The sequence below is a fragment of the Sorghum bicolor genome, chromosome 7 (genome assembly GCF_000003195.3).
Source record: "Sorghum bicolor cultivar BTx623 chromosome 7, Sorghum_bicolor_NCBIv3, whole genome shotgun sequence".
Classification (NCBI taxonomy): Eukaryota; Viridiplantae; Streptophyta; class Magnoliopsida; order Poales; family Poaceae; genus Sorghum; species Sorghum bicolor.
This window is the reverse complement of record NC_012876.2, coordinates 62,000,342-62,023,246: the sequence shown is the minus strand read 5'-3', so window position 1 is coordinate 62,023,246 and position 22,905 is coordinate 62,000,342. Positions and strand designations below refer to the sequence as shown.

At 40.8% G+C, this 22,905-nt stretch overlaps 2 protein-coding genes across 4 annotated transcripts; one reads left to right on the top strand and one right to left on the bottom strand.

The window, feature by feature from the left end:
* Positions 3,318-12,777, top strand: LOC8060919. Of its 2 annotated transcripts, none has more exons than XM_002445737.2 (6): positions 3,318-3,656; positions 4,615-4,778; positions 5,432-5,490; positions 7,737-7,759; positions 7,836-8,202; positions 11,892-12,777. In XM_002445737.2, the coding sequence occupies exons 1-6, from the start codon at positions 3,509-3,511 to the stop codon at positions 12,412-12,414; spliced, it is 1,284 nt and encodes a 427-aa protein (XP_002445782.1). In that variant the 5' UTR covers positions 3,318-3,508; the 3' UTR covers positions 12,415-12,777. The 2 variants fall into 2 exon arrangements, with proteins under 2 accessions (XP_002445782.1, XP_021320377.1); XM_021464702.1 differs by lacking the exon at positions 3,318-3,656 and adding an exon at positions 3,687-3,913.
* Positions 13,909-22,427, bottom strand: LOC8060579 (alpha-humulene synthase). Of its 2 annotated transcripts, none has more exons than XM_021464701.1 (7): positions 21,486-22,427; positions 19,083-19,362; positions 18,559-18,898; positions 18,145-18,363; positions 16,895-17,033; positions 15,370-15,621; positions 13,909-14,263 (listed from the first exon to the last, which is right to left on the bottom strand). In XM_021464701.1, the coding sequence occupies exons 1-7, from the start codon at positions 21,675-21,677 to the stop codon at positions 13,946-13,948; spliced, it is 1,740 nt and encodes a 579-aa protein (XP_021320376.1). In that variant the 5' UTR covers positions 21,678-22,427; the 3' UTR covers positions 13,909-13,945. The 2 variants fall into 2 exon arrangements, with proteins under 2 accessions (XP_021320376.1, XP_021320375.1); XM_021464700.1 differs by having other exon boundaries at positions 18,523-18,898; positions 21,486-22,420.

Below are 22,905 nucleotides of genomic sequence, written 5' to 3'. Positions count from 1 at the left end.
AGGTTTTCCTTAGTACCTAATAATCCAATGCTTTTCTCTTGTCCTTTACGTACCTTTCAGCTTTGGGAGATCAGCTAGCTGTGCATGCATACACACATATCAATCTCGATATCTTTTTTCATCTATATATAAAGGACAAGGCACCCATTATTCCTTCATTCCGACCAGTCCAGTCCTCCATATATATGCATGCATATGCATGTCTCTGCACCAGTACGTGCACTTACATACTGCTAGTTTTGAGTGCAGCTGTCTCGTAGTCGTAGTACTCTCCTAGTTTCGTAGACTAGTACTACGTACAGCCCAGCCATACGGTAAAGCTACTAAGTGGATTTCACCTTTATCCTGGCCGACCGAGCACAGCAATCAACCGCCATGAAGAGCATTGGCAAGGCGGCCGAGCTCGTGAGCAAGGCGGTGGGCGCGCTGCGGCGGAAGGCCGGCGTCCTCAGGGCACGCCTCCTCTTTCTGATGGCCTCGCCGCGCCGCAGGGCCGCGGTGCTCGCCGGGATATCCCGCCACATCCGCGCGCTTACTACGACGACGCCGCGCCAGCCGTGCCACGAGAAGGCGGCGCCGGCGGCGCAGCACTACTGCCGTGACGCCGCCTGCAGGCCCCTCGCGCCGGCGGACGACGACGACGACGACGACGACGAGGGCGTAGTAGTCGCCGCTGGCGGCCTCCCCGTCGTCGCCCCCGCCAGCAGCTTGCTGCTTCTTCTAGTCGTCCAAGCGGAAGGCGACGGCGACGACGGTGACGGGGGCTGCACCGCCGACTGGACACTCGCGCTGCGCTCGCTGTTCGACGACGAAGTTGATGGCCACGGCCGTGGCGGCGGTGATGATTGTTTGGCGGCCGCAATGGATGGGCTCGTCGTCGTCGATGACGATGAGACGTCGTCGGTGCTCGACGTCATCCGGAGGCGCCGGGAGGGAGACGGGCAGGAGTTCAGGATCGAGGACGAGATCGACCGGGCCGCCGGCATGTACATCACCAGGGTTCGCCGCCGGATGAGCGCGCAGTTGCTCAAGATGACGAGCTACTAATTGTGGCTACCAGTGGTGGCTCTGCCTCCCATTAGTTTTGTGTGTTTTTTTTTCTTTTTTTTGGTGTTCCTCATTGGTCCCTGACCGTACTTGTTGACCAAGTCCTTGTGTTGTGTTTCTTGTTTGGTTTGACCTTTGCTGCTTTGCACTGCTGTAAACTATTTGCCCGGCCAGTTTGGAGTTTAATTAATTTGGACGCAGAGATTCATTTCTAATGAAGTCTAGGTATTGGATCCCAATTAATTTGCACCGAGTGCTCCTTCTATCCCTAAAAAAAATCATTTCCTACAATTTATGCCAGTTGAACTTTTTTAAAATTTGATTAACTTTATATAAAAATAATAATAATATATATATATATATCACAAAATGAGCACTTTATGAAAATATATTTTATGATAAATCTAATGATACTAATATGATATTATAAGTATTAATTTTTCTAAAAAATCAGTCAAAGTTTTTAAAAAAATTGACCTAAGACAACTCTATAAATCAATTTATTCAAGGACAGAGGAAGTACAACTTAAATCCCCAATATTGTTTCGAAACAAGCCTTTTAACAGTTATTCACTTCGTTTTTGATATTCAATGTGCCAAAGTTTACTACATAACCCAATAAAAAAACAAAATAAGACACTATGCACAAGAGTTAGACCGTTATGCAAGAGTTTGACTCGCGCCTGGAAAGAGTTGATTGCAATGAGCTTATGCTGATAACTATGACATTGACCAAGATACAACATGGACATGATGCAAATTAAGCAACGCAAATCCTCTAATAAGAAGTTTATAAATACCAAGTGGCCTTGTACTGACCATGTATTGTACACATAAAAGATGTTCCTAGGAATCATATATACTTTGGCAAGTGGCAAAGTGACATGATGACAAAGACTTTTATGCCAAAACAAGTACCACTTAATGGCCTCAACAGAAACCTAAAAAACAAAGCAGCTATGCTAACCATAAGTACTATAAACTCATATACTACCTTGGTTCTCAGTTTATCTATCAAGAAGTAATGTAGAGAACAAGAGCATGGAAAATATTGGACAAACTTAAGTGATGCAATTTGCATCCTAGCAAGTTTACCAAGTGTGTGTGTGTGTGTGAAACTTGTTGTTTTTAAGTCAATTAATTAATACAAGCATTACACAATGAACATATTTACTATAATCCAAAATCTAAGAAGGGAGTTAAATGATGTATTTTGGCGAAACCTATGGAAACAGGTGGCCTCACCGCTTATAGATAGATCTATCATTGCTTATGCACAGACGCATGATGCCTCCAATATAATCCTTAAAATGAAGCTTTAATTCACAAAAAGAAGAGGATCATTGTGAAACTTATGGTGATTTACGCTTATCATGTACGTTTGTGGTTGCTTTCTATAAAGCAGAGTTTACCTATGTTAAGAAGCATGCTTATCATGGTATACGAGGATACAAACAAGCTCAATTTAAGCAATACAACTTAGATCCTAAGAAGTTTATGGTTTACTAGATAAAAATATGAAATCTGGCAACTATTGTGACAAAATTTTGTTTTATCAACCTAGTTCTTGAAAAATGCCACATAATGCCTTTTGGCTATCAAGAAACAATGGTACAAACACAAGGGGATGCATAATACGTGGGATGAACTTCTACGGTTTTACATCCTTATTACAAGTTCATTGAATAAACAATATCTATATTACCACATGTAAAAAGAAGTCTCTAAATAATAAGCATTCGACATGTGACATAGTAAATACTCCCTTTGTCCTAAAAAGAATACAATTCTAGTACAGTGCCATGTTTTAATATCTTGAGTTTAACCAAATATAGATGAAAAATTATCAATACTTTATGATGCTAAATAAATACCTTTAGATTAGTTACGAAATATATTTTCATAATATAAATTAATTTAGACTCATAAATATGAATACCATTTGCTAAAAACTTGATTAAACATGAATCGCTTTAAGTGGCACGCAACTTGCATTTTTTTTTTGACGGAGATAGTACTTTTTTTTACATAGTAAATACTTTATCACATGCCTGTTTGATAACACACCCTGTCACGCATGATCGATCCCCTCAAGGCATCAACAGAAACCTAAAAATGAACCTGTTCCTATAACCAACCATGACAAGTGTCATCCAGCAAACATACAACGCAGACATGCCACGTCACAAAAAGGAAAAAAAAAACCATTTGCGAGGTAAAACCACCAGCATAGAAAATGCCAATAATCATCGTCCATTTTTTTCTCGATCACTACAACCATTTCCCGTCTTCCACCCTCCTTCCATCCATTCCGTTCGGACACACCGTCCTCGTTTCTCTCTCCCCTCCCCTGTCCTTCCCCTACGTGCTCACGGTCCCCCCCCATCCCCACGAGGGCCTCCGCGGCGAGGAAGAGAGAGACAGAGAGGCAGCAGCAGGCGGAGCGGGGGGACGCGCGCAGATGGATCTGGAGAGGTCGCCGCCGGCGTCGCCGGCGGAGGCGGCCGGGGGCGGGGCCGCGGCTTGCTCCATCTGCCTGGATCCGGTGCTCGCCCGCGGCGCCGGCCGGTCCGTCGCCAAGCTGCAATGCGGACACGAGTTCCACCTAGGTCAGATTCCCTCGCGCCGCTGCTAGGCTACGGGGTTTCATCATCCGGATCTGCTTCTGACGGTCGCTTTGGTCGGGTACCGTGCGCCACGGGCGCAATTTGCCGTGGAACAGGCGTAATTTGCCGTAAGACAGGAATTCTGGTGGTTTTTTTTTTTCAGGATTTCATAGTGTCTTGAACAACGGAGATGTTTAGGCACATATATGTTCGGATGATGATGATGATGGGGATGAGAACTGCACGTGTAAGAGTAACGAGTAAGTAGCGGCGTTCCTGTGTAATTGGAGCCCAAGTGTCGTTCCCGCGTAATTGGAGCCCCAGGTCTGACGGGCAAATCCTTAAGCTTGAATTTAGCGGTAATTTAGGTTGGGGATGAGAACTGCAGGTGTAAGAATAACCGAGTAAGTAGAGGCGTTCCCGCGTAATTGGAGCCCCAGGTCTGACGGGCAAATCCGTAAGCTTGAATTTAGCGGTAATTTAGGCTGGGGATGAGAACTGCACGTGTAAGAGCAAGTAGAGCCGTTACCGCTTAATTGGAGCTCGTGGTCTGATGAGCGAATCCGTAAGCTTGAATTTAGTGGTAATTTAGGTTGTTTCACTAGCGGTTGGCCAGTTGCTTGTGGCGATTTAGCTTAATTATTAGGCCTATATGGCTTTTGCATAGTGACAATATGAAAGGTTTGGACCTTTGGGGCTTGCTTTTCCATTTTACTCATACCTTCTTGTGTAAAGTACTGACTGCATCCGGAAATTTTGTCGAGCACCAAAGTTTAATTCAATTTGAAGTCTTGAACACCATCAGCACAATTTTGTTGTCGCATCTGCTTTTTTCTCTTATCTGTTATCTCCAAGAATCCCTCTGTCGCCTCACCCATCTGCGTTTATGTGAACGTGTGCATGAAAAATACGTTATGATATCTTAGGCAGATTGCTGAACTAAACACGTTTTTCTTGCCAGATTGTATTGGGTCCGCATTCAATGCAAAAGGAGCGATGCAATGTCCTAACTGTCGGAAGATTGAGAAAGGCCGATGGCTTTATGCAAGCGGACACCGCCCCTCTGCTGATATTGATATGGGTGGCTGGGTGACTGGTGACAACTATGATATCACCTCCGAGCTTGTAAGTGCACATATTTGAGTAAATACACACTGATGTCATACAAGTACTAATTTACATCTGTATAGATTCTTTTGCTTAGTCTTGCCACCCTCCTCGAGCTAATATCTGTCTGGCTCGGTTCCAGACTCTTCTTCTATAGTTGACTCCTTTTTATATATTTCTTAATACAAAATTTTCTACAGTGAGGGCGTCCCCTGCTGTATTTGACATTAAAAAAGTGCTGACTTACATTTCTGTTGATTCTGCTTCATGATCAGTCGCCTTTTTAGTTTTTAGTTTGTGTATTATAGGCATTACTACAACGTGTGTTATAGTGCTGCTGCCTTTGTTTTAACTGTGCAAATCAATCTTTGACCGTAAATTTCCCCTATAATATTTTATGGATACTAGTTACAATATCATAAATTCGTAATCATCAACAAGTGATTTTGAATACGAACTTAACACTATCTTTGTGGCACATGACTCATGTTATTGGACTAATTTTTGGTCAAAGCATGAACTTGAATGCTCAAACTACACGTTATAAAAAATGAAAGGAGGGAATAATGAACATGCCGCTAGAAGACATATTTTGCAGTCTTAGTACACAATCACCACCTGTCATAATTTGAACTTTCCTATTTCTCATTATATGTTGTCTTTATTGACAGCCTTTTGGATTTCAATGGTGCCCCTTTAGTGGATTCACCCAGCTAGCATCTGTGTTTGAGTAAGTACTTCTCCTTACTTTCAAATATTGTGAAGCAAGAATGATTGTGAAGCAAGAATGAGGATGCCCTCTTCCTTACTTTCAGAAGAGGGTACCTATTGCTATAGGTAAATCTGATGTGGGACACTGAGCTTAGTTGGTACTCCATCCAGTCCATTTTATTAGGTGACACAGCAAAAATTGTGAGTCCATTTTATTAGGCATGTTGCTTTGATCTCTGTGTGCATTAACTCAGCTGGAGAAGCTGAAGCGTCCGGGCACTGCTGCATGCGTGTGTTTCCTTGAGCGGGATGCAGGGTGGGCCAGGCTCGTGGCATGCATGCATACATGCAGAAGTCATAGAGCGGCACCCGACATTAGCCATTGAATACGTCTTGGTATTGCTTTTTTTTGCCATTGCCTAATATACTGGACCGGATGGAGTATATGCTGTTTTACATTGTTTTGTCTATATTTTGGCCGAGTACCATTATAAAATCGTGATTCTTAACTGTAGCACACTGCAATGATTGTTGCACTTATGTATCTGATTTGAGGAGAGAGAGTGGGGAGAATTGACATTTTCCCTCTTGTCTTTATCCTCTTATGCTAGATAAGATAGTGGCCGCCTTCCAGCCCCTCCTCTCTTCCCTTGTTCATCTGCTGCAGTGCTGTCTCCTCCTGGAAGCTAAGGTCGAGCCGTATAGTTGCTGCTAAGATTGATCCACACAGGGCCGCAGTCCCAGAAGTGCTCATTCATTAGTGGTGGGGTGAGTGGTGGCTGCCATGTTGGGCATCTCTGCAGGCATGAGCTTGTCTGATGGCGTTGACACGCGGCGCTTGATCTTCGCGACTAGCCTGCCTGTGCTGCTCTGGTTGTACTCAGCGCTGCTTGTGTCTGCATTTGGGCGAGTGAATGCTCCACGGTGCCGGTGGCTTCACCGATCAAAGCGCTAAATGCCCCCTCCACCTCTTCTCCCTTCCTAATTCTGCCTTGGCAAGCTGCATGTGCGTAGGGAGGTTGTGGCTGTTGTGTGAGGTGCCTCCAACTGGCGCTGAATGGAGGTGAGCAGCTCCATCTGGATCCAGCCCACCTCTTGAAGGGGATCGATGAGCTGCCCGCACCCAGCTTGGATCCGCTGCTGGGGGGCGAATAGGATGTGGCATAGCACAGACCGAGCTGTGATCCATATTGTGAGAAGAGGCGGTGGTGGCCCACAGCTGCCAATCACCAACACAGGAGGTGGGGAGAGGAGGAAAAACTGAAGTGGACCTGGGGGCAAAACAACATTTCATACCCTGTCATATATTGGAAAAATGATTGTTTAAATGGCTGCAGTGTGAATGAGCAAAGATCCATACTTTTCTAATGGTACCTAGCCAATTTGGTTGTTTGCGGATCGAAATGGAATATTCCACGTAAACTGGATGTTCCACAACAAAATTTGCCTTTGTCATATGGCATGTCAATGAATATGTTGGTTTATTGAACTAATTAGCTGCTATCTGCAAAAATTGCAAGACGAATTCAACCTGTCTACCTATGGCTGAAAGATAACCTAGAAACTGTAGTTGCTTTCACCAATGGTTCATGATGATGATTAATCCATTAGTTAACCATACGACATGCCCCTTGAAATAAAACTAAACCAACCTAGGAGGACTAGGCGTTTTATATTAAGAAGAAATAGACAGACACCCATTTTCCTCAACACGAACTCAAGCTTCGGAGTTGGGTGGTTTGGGCATACTTGCGGTCTTTATTCATAACAAATGTATATAGGGCCATGCTACAGTACTCTAGTTACCCCCTTGGAGCTAAGAGCTCTAGTCAATCTGGACCATTGAATTTCCAAAGAGATAAAATGATTAATAAAAAACAGAAAATGAGAAATATCTGGATAACGATAATCCGGCTTGCATCTCCTGTGTCCACACCATTGTCGGCGGCCCTGTCGTTCGTGTTCCTAGGAGGTAATAATTCATGATATCTTATCCAGATAGATGGTCTGAGTCTGATGTTGACATGTCGTGATACCATCATCAGGCAAAAACAAGTTGCCTAACACAAGTTGCCTGCTTTCTGAATTGCCTCTCCGTTGGTTCATGTGTGACAATTAACTGCTAATGCTGGATTACCATGTTTTTGCTAAAAACAGCTCTTGTTTGTTTTATGGTAATACCATTAGCGTATATGGAACCTCAGGTTCTTAAAAGAATGTTTCATTTATTCAAGTTCTTAATTTAACCTATATTTTCTTTTGCAGGGAGCGTGAAGCTGAGCCAACTTGTAAGTATTTTGACCTAAACTTCAACCTCTTAAAGTTCTTTCTTTTTTACTGCATTGATATTTCCCTTTTATGAAGATCACACAACTGGAGACCACTCAAGTGCTGCAAGCAGTTCACTTGTTTGCCCATATCTTGCCCTGCGTGGTTTTCTCCATCCTGTTCACGTGCCTTCTACTTCCAATTCTGGTGCTGAAAGCACTTCATTTCATCGACATTCAACTGGCTTGGAAGGCCATGCCACTCCTGATTTGAATAATGCTCCAGTTTTCCATGCTACCGAGTCAAGAAATCATGACAGTGAGCACAGACATTTGAGTAATCTTCCTGTATCAGGAATTCCTGAATATTCTATGACTCCATTTGGTATAGGAGTACCAAGATATGACAGTGGCAGTCAACAGAGATTGAGATCATATGCACATCATCACCCCCTAATCCATAGGTATGCCAATTCATGAACCTCATTTTAAGTAGGTTTGTATCATTTAAATATATGGTCTTGTATTTAAGTATGTCTGTATCATTTGAATATATAGTCTCGTATTTATACTTTCTAATGGCCCCATTTTACCCTCAAAATTACATATACTCCACCTCAATTCATGGGCGAAGCAAGAACAAAACCAAGGGAGCATGCCATTTTAGCACAATCTATATAGAAAATATGTTGTCTAAATAATAATAAAAACAACAATTTTGATCAGTTAAACATTAATGATAGCAATCTACAACGAGAATGAAATAACAATAAAATGTTTCCAAATTGAAAAAACACAATAACAATATTGTTTAGTGTACCTAGTGAAGGTGAGAACATTAAAATCATGGACAAAAGATATTTGGCACAGGTAAAACAAGGTCCTCAACAGCCTAAAGAAAAGAGAACATATCATTCAGTCTTCAAACTCCCAACGGAAATAGATATTTTGACCTTTTATTTTCATATATATTCTGTCTTGTATCCATGAAATATACATATTAACCATGACTTATTTATACCTTTCTTCATTTCTTTTTCTAACAAAAAGAAAAGATTAGATTACTCATCACCAATGTGACTGGCTGATTGCATAACAGTGTTTTCATATACTTCGGACTCACTGTATTTAAGGCAAATTTCAAACCTATCAAACGAATTTCAGACATAAATATCAAGAAATCCCACTTTTAAACCCTAACCCTACGATCTGGTTAAAACATGATTGAAACCCAATCTAGAGTCTCTACTTGATGGGAATCAAAACAATTGACAGAATTGGAGCACTAGAAGAAAGATTGGTGAGGTTTTCTGCCTTGTTTTAACGAGTAACAAGGATGACAGAAAGAGACAGCCTTGGGTGCAGCTAGGCGTTCTTCTCCACTGCTCAGGCCACCAGCAACGGGAATTGAGGGGTACAGAGCCACGTGGATGGCTGAGGGGCCATCTTTGTCAGAGGATCCTGTATGGGCAAAGCTAGGTCTATTAGGATAGCATTCATGTTGGTGTTTCCATTTTGGGAAAGGCTTCTGCCAGGCAGACAATGTTGGTGTGGCTGTTGGGCTTCCATTTTGGGCTGTACTCTTGCTGTTTGCTTCATAGCCTTTTTGGTGTCACACCCCATTGACACAGGTGGTGAGGACTGGGTTTGAGGAAGATGAAGATGCTCTCACCGATAGATTTCTGGTGACGTCTGACGACACTTCCACCCCCACAAACATCGCTTGTCCCAACGACGTGGACTGGAGCCCAGAAATTCCAGGATCCCATTGTCTCACCATGTATGGCTGCAACTCACATTTGCTTGGGCTGACACCACTCTCTCCATGATAGAATCGCTTCAAACATTAGATCAGTGTCACACCATGGTCTACCTAGCTTCTTGTTTGCGTGACCCACTCTACTCTGGAAGCAGCAATGTTTCATCCACTGGGTCGAATGTTGTATACGTCCTCAGCACTAAAACCCTGGGCCTTAGAGCAGAAGACTTGACCAAGTATTTTGATTTCCACAAACATTGTTTTGTTACATCTATGCCAGGTTCTAGGAAGAGGGAAGAGCTGTCCCCGTTGGTGCACAACTTGTTCGTTGTGTAGACCAAGCTGCAGGAATAGAGAACAAGCACTGATAGTTTGCAAGTCTCTGTAGCAGGCATTTGCCGTTTCATGACTTGGGTCCTCTCTGCCACATCACATGCCGTTTGTTGTATGTGTCTCATTGTCAAATGGCATGCCCTCATCCCACACATCCGCATGAGGTGCCTCATGCAACAGTTCCCATGCAGCAATCTTTGTTTCTGTATGAGCCCTGAACATGTCCAGTTCAGCCTGAACTGCTGCATTGGCCTCGATTTCGTTCATCAAACAAATTATCCTCAACATCTATGACAGCATCCAACAGGAATGAGTTTCTGCTATCATGAGTGAGCACAGCCATGATGATAGGCTTGGCACTTGATTTGTTCTCCTCACCACTCAAGTTCTCTCCATAGTGAATTAATACCTGCAATAATCTGTTGTTTGGGTCCATTTTAGATGACCTCTGGCATCCAATATTATGACTCTGATGATGCATTTTAGCAACTTCGTAAGAGGAAGCAACACTAGGAATTCCCAGTGACATTAGGCCAGTCTCAATGCGATTTCGTTAGAGTTTCATTGGCATTAAATATGCTGATATGACACCGTATTAATGAAGTGAGAGATGATAAGAGTTTCATGGGAGCAGAGAGAGTTTCATCCCCATGAAACTCTTCTGCACTGTTTCCAAATCACATAGGTTGGAAACTGAGACATGAAACTCTCCATTGAGACTGGCCTTAGCATAACATGTTCTATATGTGATGCTTCCACTTCCTTGAGAGTCATTTCCTTGAATATTGGCCTGCATCAATGACCCCAAGCTCTAAATGTGGTGATGAGTAATCAATATCATTGAATTTGGTTTTAGTGACCTGTGCAGTGTCCTAATTGATTTCTTCACACCCTACTTGCTTCTGATGTGGTATGTGTAACTGACAACTCTTGATTAAGCCATGCCACATTGTCGTTCCAAAGAGGCATATCACAGAGACAATTCACAGGCAATCACGAAAGGCCTCACCGGAGCAACATTTAAGTCACTAGCATGAGCAATCTTGTCTGTCGCCTTGGATGCTAGACCGAGCAACTGCACGGCTTCCCACTGCATGTCAGGAGCACTAACCTTGGTCACTGGATCAAGCTGCAGAGTCATCTGTTGATAACATGTGGCACCAATTGATCCCAAGCGGACTTGCAGGTTGCAGCCGACCTATGTGCTCTAGGGTCTGATCCAACTTGTCTGTTTTTTTGCTGTGCTACCACTATAGCCTCCAACATGAGATTGGTCTTCCACCACCACACATAGCTCTTGAACTCTTGTTGTGATCCACTGCCACTATGTATTCCGTCTGGATTCCAGTTGAGATCCACAGCTGAGATCCTAATGAAACCTACCACCACTGCTTACAACTAGAAGCCCAAGATGTGGTTTAACAACACTAGGCATGCTGCCGAGCCGCCACCACACCCAGACCCATGCCGAGATAAGCTAGCTCTGAATACCGATTGTCTCACCCTATGGCCATCGGCAGTGATGACCAGGATGTGAGGAAGATGAAGATGCTCTGATCATTTGGTTTCCGATGGACGCCAATGAGGATTGCCGGGATGTGAGATGATTCGCTGCCGATGAGGAGGAAAGGGCGACACCCTGATTCAATTTCTGATTTGATCCTTCTCTGATCTGGCATGTCGCACCTATGTATAGACCATCCCTACAGGTGTTACATCAGGGGTTCATGGCTTTGGCCATGGGGGTGCATGCATGGTAAAATGAGATGGCAGTAACAGAATTTTTGTTTGGGAGTAGGTGACTAGGCGCATCTGCACCCACACGGGATAATTGACGTCTTCCCTGTCTTAAATAGGTGGTGCCTAATAGCTGCTGCTGCCTAAGTTATGCTGAAGTTCAGCTGTAAAGCCCTGAAACTGAAATTTTGATCTGTTTGATGGTTCCATTGGCTAGTTCAAAAGCTTACAAAATATTGATTGCTACAAATCTTTGCCTGATTTTCTTTCGCTTTGTTAAATCACAAATTTCCCTATTTCTTATACAATGTTTAAATACTGCAGGCCAACACCTCGCAGTGGAAGCAACTTGGTGGCACCATTAGGGTCAGTTCCAGCTGTCGTGGCAGAGACTAGAGGCCATGGTCATGGTGCAAGAGGCCATATGTACCAACAGTCAATGCACTCATCTGTGCAGGGCAGCCCGTTCCCTCCTACCACTAGAAGGGTTAGGCCGAGAGCTTTGACAATTACATCTTTCATTGCGGCGACTTCCTCAGGTGAGATTGGAGGGCCTCATGCCCATGGATTTTCCGCTCCTGGAGCTGTGAACAGGAGCGTTTCTGATGCTGAGGGCATCTCTAGACCCATCGACCGACCATATACATGGGGTCGGGAGGGCTTTGCTCCGTTCCCCTGGATCCCTGCTGAAGGCGAGTCTCACTGGTGGGGCACCTTCAATCCTATGCAGAACCATGCACATGGAAGTTTTACCAGAAGGCCTGCTGGGGAGCGGATGCCACAGAGTCACCCAGAGAACGGCTATCAGCCTGTGCCCCCTTCACAGAGGATGCCTCCGTTCTTGTGATTGTGATTGTGATTGGATGAGGCTGTTCCTCCAATTGTTGTGTATAAACATTATTTGATTCGAGACTTGAGAGAGAACAATGAGCGAAGGTCGACTGCACTGCAGCATTGAAACTGGTCAGTTATGAGACCTGTATGATGTTTATGCCGCTGGTATTTTAGAGTTCTCGGTCCACCAGCACTCAGGTTTCATTGAGCGCTGTAGTTTGTCCTAACTGATATGGTGTTGCATTGAGAAGGACTATTTGGAAACATGAGTTAAACTGCATCTCTGGTCCCTGGGATTCAAAAGTACCGAGTCCAGCTATGAAATTTGTTCGTCACAATCGTGTATTTCTGAATGATCTTTGGCCTACATTTGTTTCATGATCACTCATTTCCTCTGCCAGCACAGTAGTGGCGCTGTTGTTCCTGAATTATGGTAATATCCAAAAGGGTTAAATGCATTTATAAAGGGTACCACTTTGGTACCCATCTTTGAAAACACAGTTATAGATTCCTAAATTTGTTAAACAATGCACCACAGTGGTTTGTATGGTAAAAAATAAACCTGGGGTGCACCATTTATTTCTAGTTCTAGGTCTCGGTGTATCATATAGTGGTTGGTATTGTCTGTGCTGCACCATTTAGTAAGTTTAGAGGTAGTGGTCAATCCAATCTATGAGTTTGTTGTTGATAAGGTATTTTTTGATTTGAAGTTGTTTATAGTCTCAAATGTGTTTTAATTTTATGTATTTTGAGATTCAATTTTTTGAATTCCAGAAAATCTTGGATGGAGACACCTATACAAAAGTTGTAGTGCTTGATAATGTTTTAAAACTTTGTAGTTGAGTCTTTTTTCATTTGAATTCATTTAGTAGTCAAAGTATTCAATACAAGATTATGAAATATTGATAAATTGAGTTAGCGTATACATAAATTGAGTCTTTAGAAGCACATTTTTCTTTCTTTTTTGATTTTTAGGTTTCCATTAACAGAGGTTGACATACATATTTTTTTCTAGAAACCATTAACAAAGGTGGGCATACTGTTAATCAATTTACATAGATGGGCAAGCCTGCTGTCTCTGCAAATGACCATTAACAGAGACCATTTGTTAGAGGCAGACGATTTGGCCGCTTCTGAAAATAAAAAAAAAAAACTGTCTTTGTAAAACGTTTTTTTGTAGTAGTGAAAATGACATACATTGAGCTCCCTTATGCTTGATCATAGATGCATAAATACGTTAAACAATTTGTAGACAATCAAATAGACGATCCAAACTGTCGGTTTAGCTATCTGCATGTGACATGGTATGTACTTGCAAACAACAGCATGTCTATAGGGTTGGTTGACATCATTTCTAAATATAACAACCGAGAACAGAGCGAGAGCAATGTCTTCATTCCCATGGAAGTTGGGGGTACATAGGCTATTTTATTATCCATAACGAAATATGGGCATTCAATCAAGTAGTGATATAGTACATGTAGACTGATGGAAGTATATACATATGTTGCCCGAGAACTAGTTGTTTCATGCAAAGGGTAAGCTTAAATAGGGAAATCTTTCAGGAGCAGGGAGGCAATAGTCTCCTTGAGGGTGTCACCGAAGGTGTATGCATCCCGGCCATATATGCCATGTTCATCCCTGCCATGACGGTAGAACATCTGGACCGTCCTTGCCATGTTCACCACTACCTGAGCTGCTGGTAATATTCCGTGGTCCAACTCCATATATGCCTTGTTGATCCTCCTCCATGCGTGCTCCACCATAGTTTCAAATGCCACCGTTGCATCATTAGGTGTCATGTCATGTTCCTTCATGTAGCACTCCAAAGAGCTGACTACATCTTTCAGGCTATTCCTTGGCTGTGAACAAATATATACATGCATGACAATGTGACCATATACGCATCGATGCTCCATCCTTTTCGACTATAAGCCACTTTGGCATTTGTTTAAATCATTTGTCATTCTTTAATTTTGACTAATTTTATAGAAATATATATTGGCATCTACTACGCTACTAAACTACACTCTTAGGACATATTGCACGGTGGATTGAATGAAACTAATCTGATATTATAAATGTTGGTATACACTTTTTTTTATAGAATTAGTCAAAATAGTTAGAGAAGTTTGACTTAGCACCAAAGCCAGGGTGAGTTACAATTTGGAATAGATCGAGGTAGTGATAAAGTAAATCAAAATTCTAAAATCTTGCTATTTTTACAAAAGTGACATTAATTTTTAAAGTACTTTTATGAGTGTTTAAGTATTGATGAAATTATGGGTGAGGTCTTTCTAATCTTCTTCAGCTGACTGAATTGTACCCCTTTTTAGTAGAGGAGAGCAAAAAAAAAGTTCTAAAAATCACTTAACTGATATTATTTTGGTTTTAAAAATTTTGAAAAAAAACTAGTATTCAATATCAACCCCTGTTGTGGCACCAAACTCAAAAGCCCTACCTAGTAAGTTCTTTTTCCCTAAATCCTTGTTCCCCAAGTGTTGTATAAGGACTTGATCCTCTCGAGCTGCTACTTTTTGCTTAATTATCATGTTCCTACAATGAAATATTTTTTCATATCTAGTTGTAAGTTAGGTTAAATGTTCATTGTCTAGCTAATAAAGTCCTGAATAGAAGTAATGAATTTGTTTTCGATGTGCCAAACTTATTATTGATGTCATTCAGTTTTGCCACGGTAGTGGCTAGCTCAAGAAATAGCATAGAAAATTACCCCCCACCCCTCCAATAAAAAAGAACACAATAAATTTTCATAATCTTTTTTAAACAAGAGAACTGCTGGGAGAGGACCGGTCACTTCTCTTTATACATACAATAATCCAATGTATCATTAATAATTGAATCTGAGCGCAGCATAATTTTATATGCTGAGGCGACATTTCGAACCATTGAAATAGCAAGTAGAATTGTAGATACTCATTTTTGAACGAAATGATCGGATATGTAGTACCTTGTAATAAGAAGAAATGTCATTGAAGAAGCGACCGGTCTCTGCCATTCCTTTCACTAAGTCAGGCATGTCGAGTGCCCAGTCGAATGCTTCCTTGGTTGCCAGCTGGCCTGCTCCCATGAGCGCCACGTGGGACAGCATCGGCAAACCCGTCGATGTAATGGAGAAATCTATATGCTCTTTGAAGCTTGGAGTGTAGTTTTGGCTAAACCATTCAGCTTCCTTTAGGTAACTTTTGGACACCAATTTGAACTGCACAGTTAAAGGAATACGTGATAACATGATCATCATAATAAAAAAGACATATAATAGGCAATACTTCTGTTCGAAAAAAAGATGTACTTCTAGTAAAGAATAAGCGTAACTGTAAACAAAACTTCCAATGCCAAGAAGTAGGCATGTCGACCTAAGTACATCACTTTCACAGTGACCAGCTCACAAGTACTTCTTCTGTTTTAAATTATAAGTCATTCTAATTGGTTTGAAGAGTCAAAATATGTTAAGTTTGACTAAATTTATATAATAAAGTAATAACATTTATGATATCAAATAAGCATCATTGAATTCTTTGTTAATTATATTTCATAATATATATACCTAGCTATTTCATATCATAATTTTTTGCAATTCTCTCTATAACTCTTGATCAAACTTAAAATGCTTTGACTATTCAAAAAAGTTGAAGTGACTTATATTTAGGACAGAGGAGCAGTATGCAAGAGGGGAGAGAAGTACACGTGCTCGTATTTCTTGATTTATTTCACTACTTAATTTAATGATATTAAGGTGCACATATAGTGACTTTGGTCACTCTCAAGGTCTGTCAGCCCAATCATCATTTAGAAGTAGTGCTCATAAAAGTAGGAGTATAATATATATGTGTGCATGCGTTTATAGTCACGTCTATGTTTTTAGGTCTTTTGAAAAAAATGAATTATCCTATATATATATATATATATATATATATATATATATATATATATGGAAATTTCTTTCTACACGTACGTGTAGTTACTCTCATCTTCAATAAACTACATTGTGTATGTATTCATACTTGTTTATCGGTTTGAGTATGCTTATATACTCATATTAAGATACTCTAGATCTTACCGTGCGAAATTTTTTTAAAAAAAATATATTTTAAATATATTACTAAAATATCACTACTATATTATATACAATAAGTATAACCATATACTCTATGTATGTATGCATACTTAACATATATATATCACTCTAGATGGTCTAGTATGATCATATACTTTGTCTATATACATTTCGTCCGGTCATATACACCTTAAAGCTAGAGATATATAGATGAGAGTAACTACACGCGCGTGTAAAAAAATGCGTATATATATATATATATATATATATACACACACACACACATGCGGCTCACGTGTATCATATATACATTTAATATTAAAAGGCATAGACCAAACACTTTGGGTACTCTATTTTAGTTTTTCTCATAATGTATTAGCTAGTCATTGTGATGAACATTAGAGATAACAAGTTGTACCGATTTTTTGAAATCAGCCATGCGGTTCTTCTCCCATGGTTCCAAAATATCCTCCTCAATTTCCTTGTAATTTCTCAACAATTTGATGTAGAACATGCGCAGGTATTCTGGTAGAATAGGGACCATGCTCTCATCCCATCTGCAGGCATAAAATTTCGTTAGTTTCGATGACCATTCTAATTAAGTCTGGTCGTTAAGTAGGATATCTTAATATTACTACAGGGAGGTCTCTAACTGAGTCTCATGTCAATCTGCAGGACATGCACTAGAAAGAAAACAAATCCAAAAAAATATCGCAATAATAAAAAAATCAGCCATTTAATTTGATGTAGACTCTAACCATCATCACCATAATAATATCTGTTGGCTACATTCTGTTTTCTAATTAAAAACTATGTACCCTACCTTTCCCACAATACTGTCTCACTAACTGTGTGTGTCATGGTGATAATTTTTTTTCACTAATAAATTTCATATCAGCAAGGTAATTTTTTTTGCCGTATACTCCCTCCGTATCGGATTTAGAAGTCATTTATGACAACGACACGGTCTCCAAAATACAACTTTTACCTTTTATTTTTATAAAAATATTTAGAAAAAATGATATATGTATATTTTTATGAAAGTATTTTTTATGACAAATTTATTCATATAATTTTTACTTTGTAAACTCAACAATTTAAAAATTATTGATGATTTATATTTCGAATGTTTGACCCAAACTTTGTCCAAAATGACTTCTAAATTCAATACGGAGGGAGTATCTTGTTAAATAGTGGAAAAACAATGTTTCGCCACTCGATGCTTTCTGTGTTGATTTAATATTTTGCCACAAGTAACTGACATAACGGTGATGAAAATTAGTTTTTCACAAACAACATGGCAAGTAGTTGCGAATTTAAATTTTGCCACAATATTTTCTCACTAATTGTTTGTCTTGTGATGATAATTTATGAAACTAATTAAATGTCATATTATTGAGAAATATTTTTTTGTCATAGAAATCTTGTTAAATAGTGGTAAAATAATGTTTCGCCACTCGATTTGACACTAAAGATGCTTGTGGCGAATTAATATTCTCTCATTAATATCCAATATAATGATGATGACAATTAGTTTTGTCAGTATGGACATTAGTGGCAAAGATAAATTTAGCCACATTATGTTATCACTTAATGATCCATCTTCCTGTAGTGAAGTGACAATTTATAGTAGTAGATATTAACTAGAAAATAAGCAAAATACCATGCCTTTGTATAGCTTCAGTGAGTTTCTGGCACTCCTCCAAGGTTGCGTGAGTATCGTAGGTGTCATCCATTAGGCTCAAGAATGCAAACGTCTTGGTGAATATGATTCGTGCACGGGAGTGCTCCTTCTCAGGGAACACTCCACTGGAAAACAAGTGTGTTTCCACGATGCGATTCCGAGCATAGGGAAGCTTCACATCGTTGTAGAGATCTCTCCACCATCTTTAATTTAATCATCAGATGAAATTATTAGTATTAACACACTGTCAGCTAAGAACATAAAGGAGAGAAGCAGATGACTTAAGGGCGCTGCTGCAAGAATTAATAATCATCTTGCATATATAGGGATGTGTCATGTGTGTAGTGTGTAGGAGTACTCACAAGGAGAGGTTCTTGATCTCCTCGATGTAGACAGACCTGACTATACTGAAGTCCAGCCTCGCCAACTCGAGAATTATGGCGTTGTGCTCGTCTTCTTGCTCGTACTCAGTGATGTAGTGCATGGCCTCCAGCCGCCGTGGCCAGCGAGGGCGTGGGGTATTGAGAGCGCGGGACACCTGCTCCACCATTGGTGACCTGATGAGCTTACCTTTTGCGGCCTCAAGGTGGCGCCTCGCGAAGGCGACGGCGTCATCTAGGACAGCCTCTCCAGGGACTGCCATGTGAGCTGCGTTGTACAGGCTAAGTAGTCCCTTGCTATCGGTTGCCAAATCCATACTGAAACTACCCATGGCATCTCTGAATTTGTCAAACACATCTGTAAATGATGCACGTAATAAATTCATTCATTAGAAGATCCATATATATTCCCTTATTCAGATCTAGCTAGTGAAATCATCTGAATACGCTAGAATCCCTAGTTTTAGTTATACTTACATATGCTACAAAGCAAACTAAAACATGATACATGAATATGCATGTCAACCGGTACGGTGAGTTACCTGCTGATACCCAGAGGCCATGTTGTCTAAGCAGACCAAACCTGAGCGCAACAACATGCAGATCGTTGGAGCCGTGAAAATTATCCTGGTCTTCAGTGTGGATATGGCTTAAAGCCAAGTCAATCTCCTCATGGAAATGGTTGTCTATGCCAAGGCGTTTAAGGGTGTCCACCAGACTCAGCATGTCAGCTATGCTCATGTCTTTGCCGCCGGTCACAAACATCCGGCGCACTTGCCCCTTGAGCTCATCTGCCCTCTCTCTCATCCACTCTTCGGACCTCTGCTTTCGTAGTCACACACATATATTATATATACAGTAAAATCAAAGCTCTAAGTATAATATTTTGATATGCTATCAAATGAACTAAATATTTATACGATCGACTTTAAGTACTGAAGACTTATACTAGCTAGATATATACCTCTACAAAAAACGATTTAAAGAGACAATGGGTTTTATTTATAGACATGTACAGGCTCAATTATTTTCACTCATATCGCCGCCACTGAAAATTGATTTTCAGACGAGATCATCTATATATCTCATCTTGAGGAGGCCACCACTAAAAAGTGGGTCATTTCAGAGGCAGCCTCCTTTATCCGGGTTGCCTGTGAAAGTTTAAGCACACTAGCTAGCCTCCTCCACCACCCCTCTAGCTATTCTCCTTTATCACACACACATTTGTCTCCCTTGTCGAGAGCCATCAAGAGGGGACTGCACACACACACACCTCTCGATCTCCCCTTTTGTCACCTTGGTCGGCAATGCGTTTTCGTTGATGAGCTTGTTGGAGGCTTGGAGCTCCGATGCAAATGCATGACGATGGCTCCAACCCCTTGTCACCGGATCTTACCTCCTCCAACAAGCAACAACAGTGACGGTGGCAATAGGCATATGGACTGTGAAATCCAAGCGTCTGGATCGCCATGATGGCAGCAGGGTCCAGGGAGAGGGAGAGGGTTCCAACGCCCTAGCGACCGTGTCATCATCATCCTCAACATACTACTAAAGTTGTGCATCTATGACTTAATGTTGCGCAGGTGCCTCATTGACCGCCTCGGTCGCATACCCTAGGTGAGCAATCCAGTTCATTGATCACAATTACCACCTAGCTTGAGCATTGTCATGTCTCGTTCCACCCCTATGCTAAATATTCACTTTATATATCTCTTATGTCTCCAATGGGCTCTCTAATTATGTTTTGTTCTCTATATATACTCCAATAGCGCATCATAATTTCCATGTGTGAAAAATCGTCATTAGAAATTATCATACATTGAATTTAAAGAGTGATGTAACCTCTCCATTAGTGGAGAGCGAGAAGGGTGGTTTTGGAGAGCGAAAAAGATGGAGAGTAATTTAGACAATCTTTTGGAGCCTGATTTGTTGTTTTTTTTTCTTCTAAATATTGTGGTAAAGAATCCTACAGTGTAGATGATGCTCTGAGGCAGCTGTGCCTCTTGGTTCTTTCCAAGTGTGTAGAATAACATTTTGGAATATAAATATTTTTATTAATTTCTTGACTTTGGGATCAATATTAGACAATAAATCTTGAATTGTTTGAATTTGCTTTATGTCTAACAAAATGGGCGCGTGTAATTTAAAAATCTCAGCAAAATGTATACACAGAGGTGTGCATCCGCTGCGCGCAAGGATGGCCTTGTGTTAGGGAGCAAGCCACAGACTTTAGGATCACGAATGAAATCAAACGCCTGGATCTAATGCCTGGACCAGACAGCTTTGTCTCTATTAGGTTTCCAAGCAAACATGTCTTTAATGCGTTCTTCTTGAGTTGAGAATAGACTACTCCCTCCATCTCAAATTATAAGACGTTTGACTTTTTAACCCTAAATTTGACTACTCGTCTTATTCAAAAAAATCTATACAAACATAGTCAGATTTAAGTCATTTTTAAGAACTTTTATTAATAAATGAAGCAACAACAAAAGAAGTGATATTTTGCACAAATTTTTAAATAAGACGAGTGGTCAAACTTGACATCGGGATGAATTGATATAAAATGGTTATCTACCCTTATCACTGCAGTTTATTCCAGAACCGGCAGTGAAACTATTTCACTGCTATTTCTAGGGCCAGAGCGAGGGGGGCGAGGGTGAAACTATTTCACATCGTGGAGTTCGATCATGCGCATGAACATGAGAAACCACACTATGAAAGAAGAGGGATCGAACAACTGGCCAGAGAGACGTTGTACATCTACCACCATCAAAACAAAATCGATCTGTTCATGTCATAGTATCACTACTGGAAACTGAAATTTCCTTGTCGGTGCCAAACCGACAGCGAAATACAAAATGCTGACAGAAAAATAGGATTTTTATTTTCCTGTCGGTTCAGAAATTACCGGCAAGAAAATTTTAGTTTCTAGTAGTGTATATTACCTGTGACAGAGAAGGGGTGTAAGTCACAAAGAAGTCACCCCACACACAGGCGGGTAAGTAAGCGCCAGCCGCGGTGGCGGCAACCATTGTATTTTTGGTCTCCTTGTTAACAACAACCTCTTTTGCAGCCATATATACAACCTTACTATTACTAGTTACTGGTTGTGACTGGCTCGACTGCTCCGTATCCATATTGGCACCTCTATTTATAGTGGCTAATAGACAACATCCAAATCATCTTCCACTAGTAGCCATGTCATGCCACTAACTTCCAAACTCTTAATGCAAGCCATCTCAAGCTATATCTTAACATGCAAGACATCCATATCATCTTCCACTAATAGCCATGTCATGCCACTAACTTCCAACCTCTTAATGTAAGCTAGTCTGGTCATCTCAAGTTCTATCTCAACATGCAAGACATCCACATCATCTTCCACTAATAGCCAACATGTCATGCCACTAACTTCCAACTCTTAATGCAAGACATTCACACCATCTCAAGTTGTACTCAAAATACATGACATCCACATCATCTTCCACTAATAGCCATGTCATGCCATTAACATCCAACCTCTTAATGCAATTTCACATCCACATCATCTTTCACTAATAGCCATGTCATACCACTAGCTTTTAACTTCTCAATGTAAGTTATCCATGTCATCTCAAGTTCTATCTCAACTTAAGACATTCACATCATCTTCCACTAATAGCCATGTCACGCCACTAACTTCTAACCTCTTAATGCAAGCTATATCCACATTAACTCAAGTTTCACCTCAACATGCAAGACATCGACATCATATTCCACTAACTATCCTAATCATATTTCACTAATAGACATGTGATGCCAGTGACTTTCAACATCTTAATGCAAGCTATCCATGTCATCTCTACTTAATTTTATTTTTAATTTTTTTGGAACCTCCGTAGCTAGCTAGAACTTTAGATGATCTAAATAGACCCAGATCTAGCTAGAACATGTTAACTGTAACACCCTAAAATTTGCATCTTTACAAATTAGCTTAAATTGATTTATTTATGCCTTTATGTGAGCATTCAAATATAGGAAAAATAATAATTTTATCAAATTAAAATCAAATGTAAGGTTAGACACATGTTTATTATTTTTATTTTTGTATTGGGTGGCTCTGATCAAAACTAGAAAGGATTTCAAAATCCATTTGAAAAACTACTTTGGAAAACTCTAAAAATAAAAAAGATGAAATTCTCTCCCCTTTCTCACTTTGGCCTAAAGGCCCAACTCTCTCCCTCCCCCTTCTCCTTTTCGGCCTGCTGGCCTAGCTGGCTGTGTTACCCTTTGGCTCATTTCCTCCCCTTCAACTCCTTCTTGTTGGGTCGTCCTAGCCGATCGAAGCCCGCATGGATGCCCCCATCTCACCTCTCTCCCTCCGTG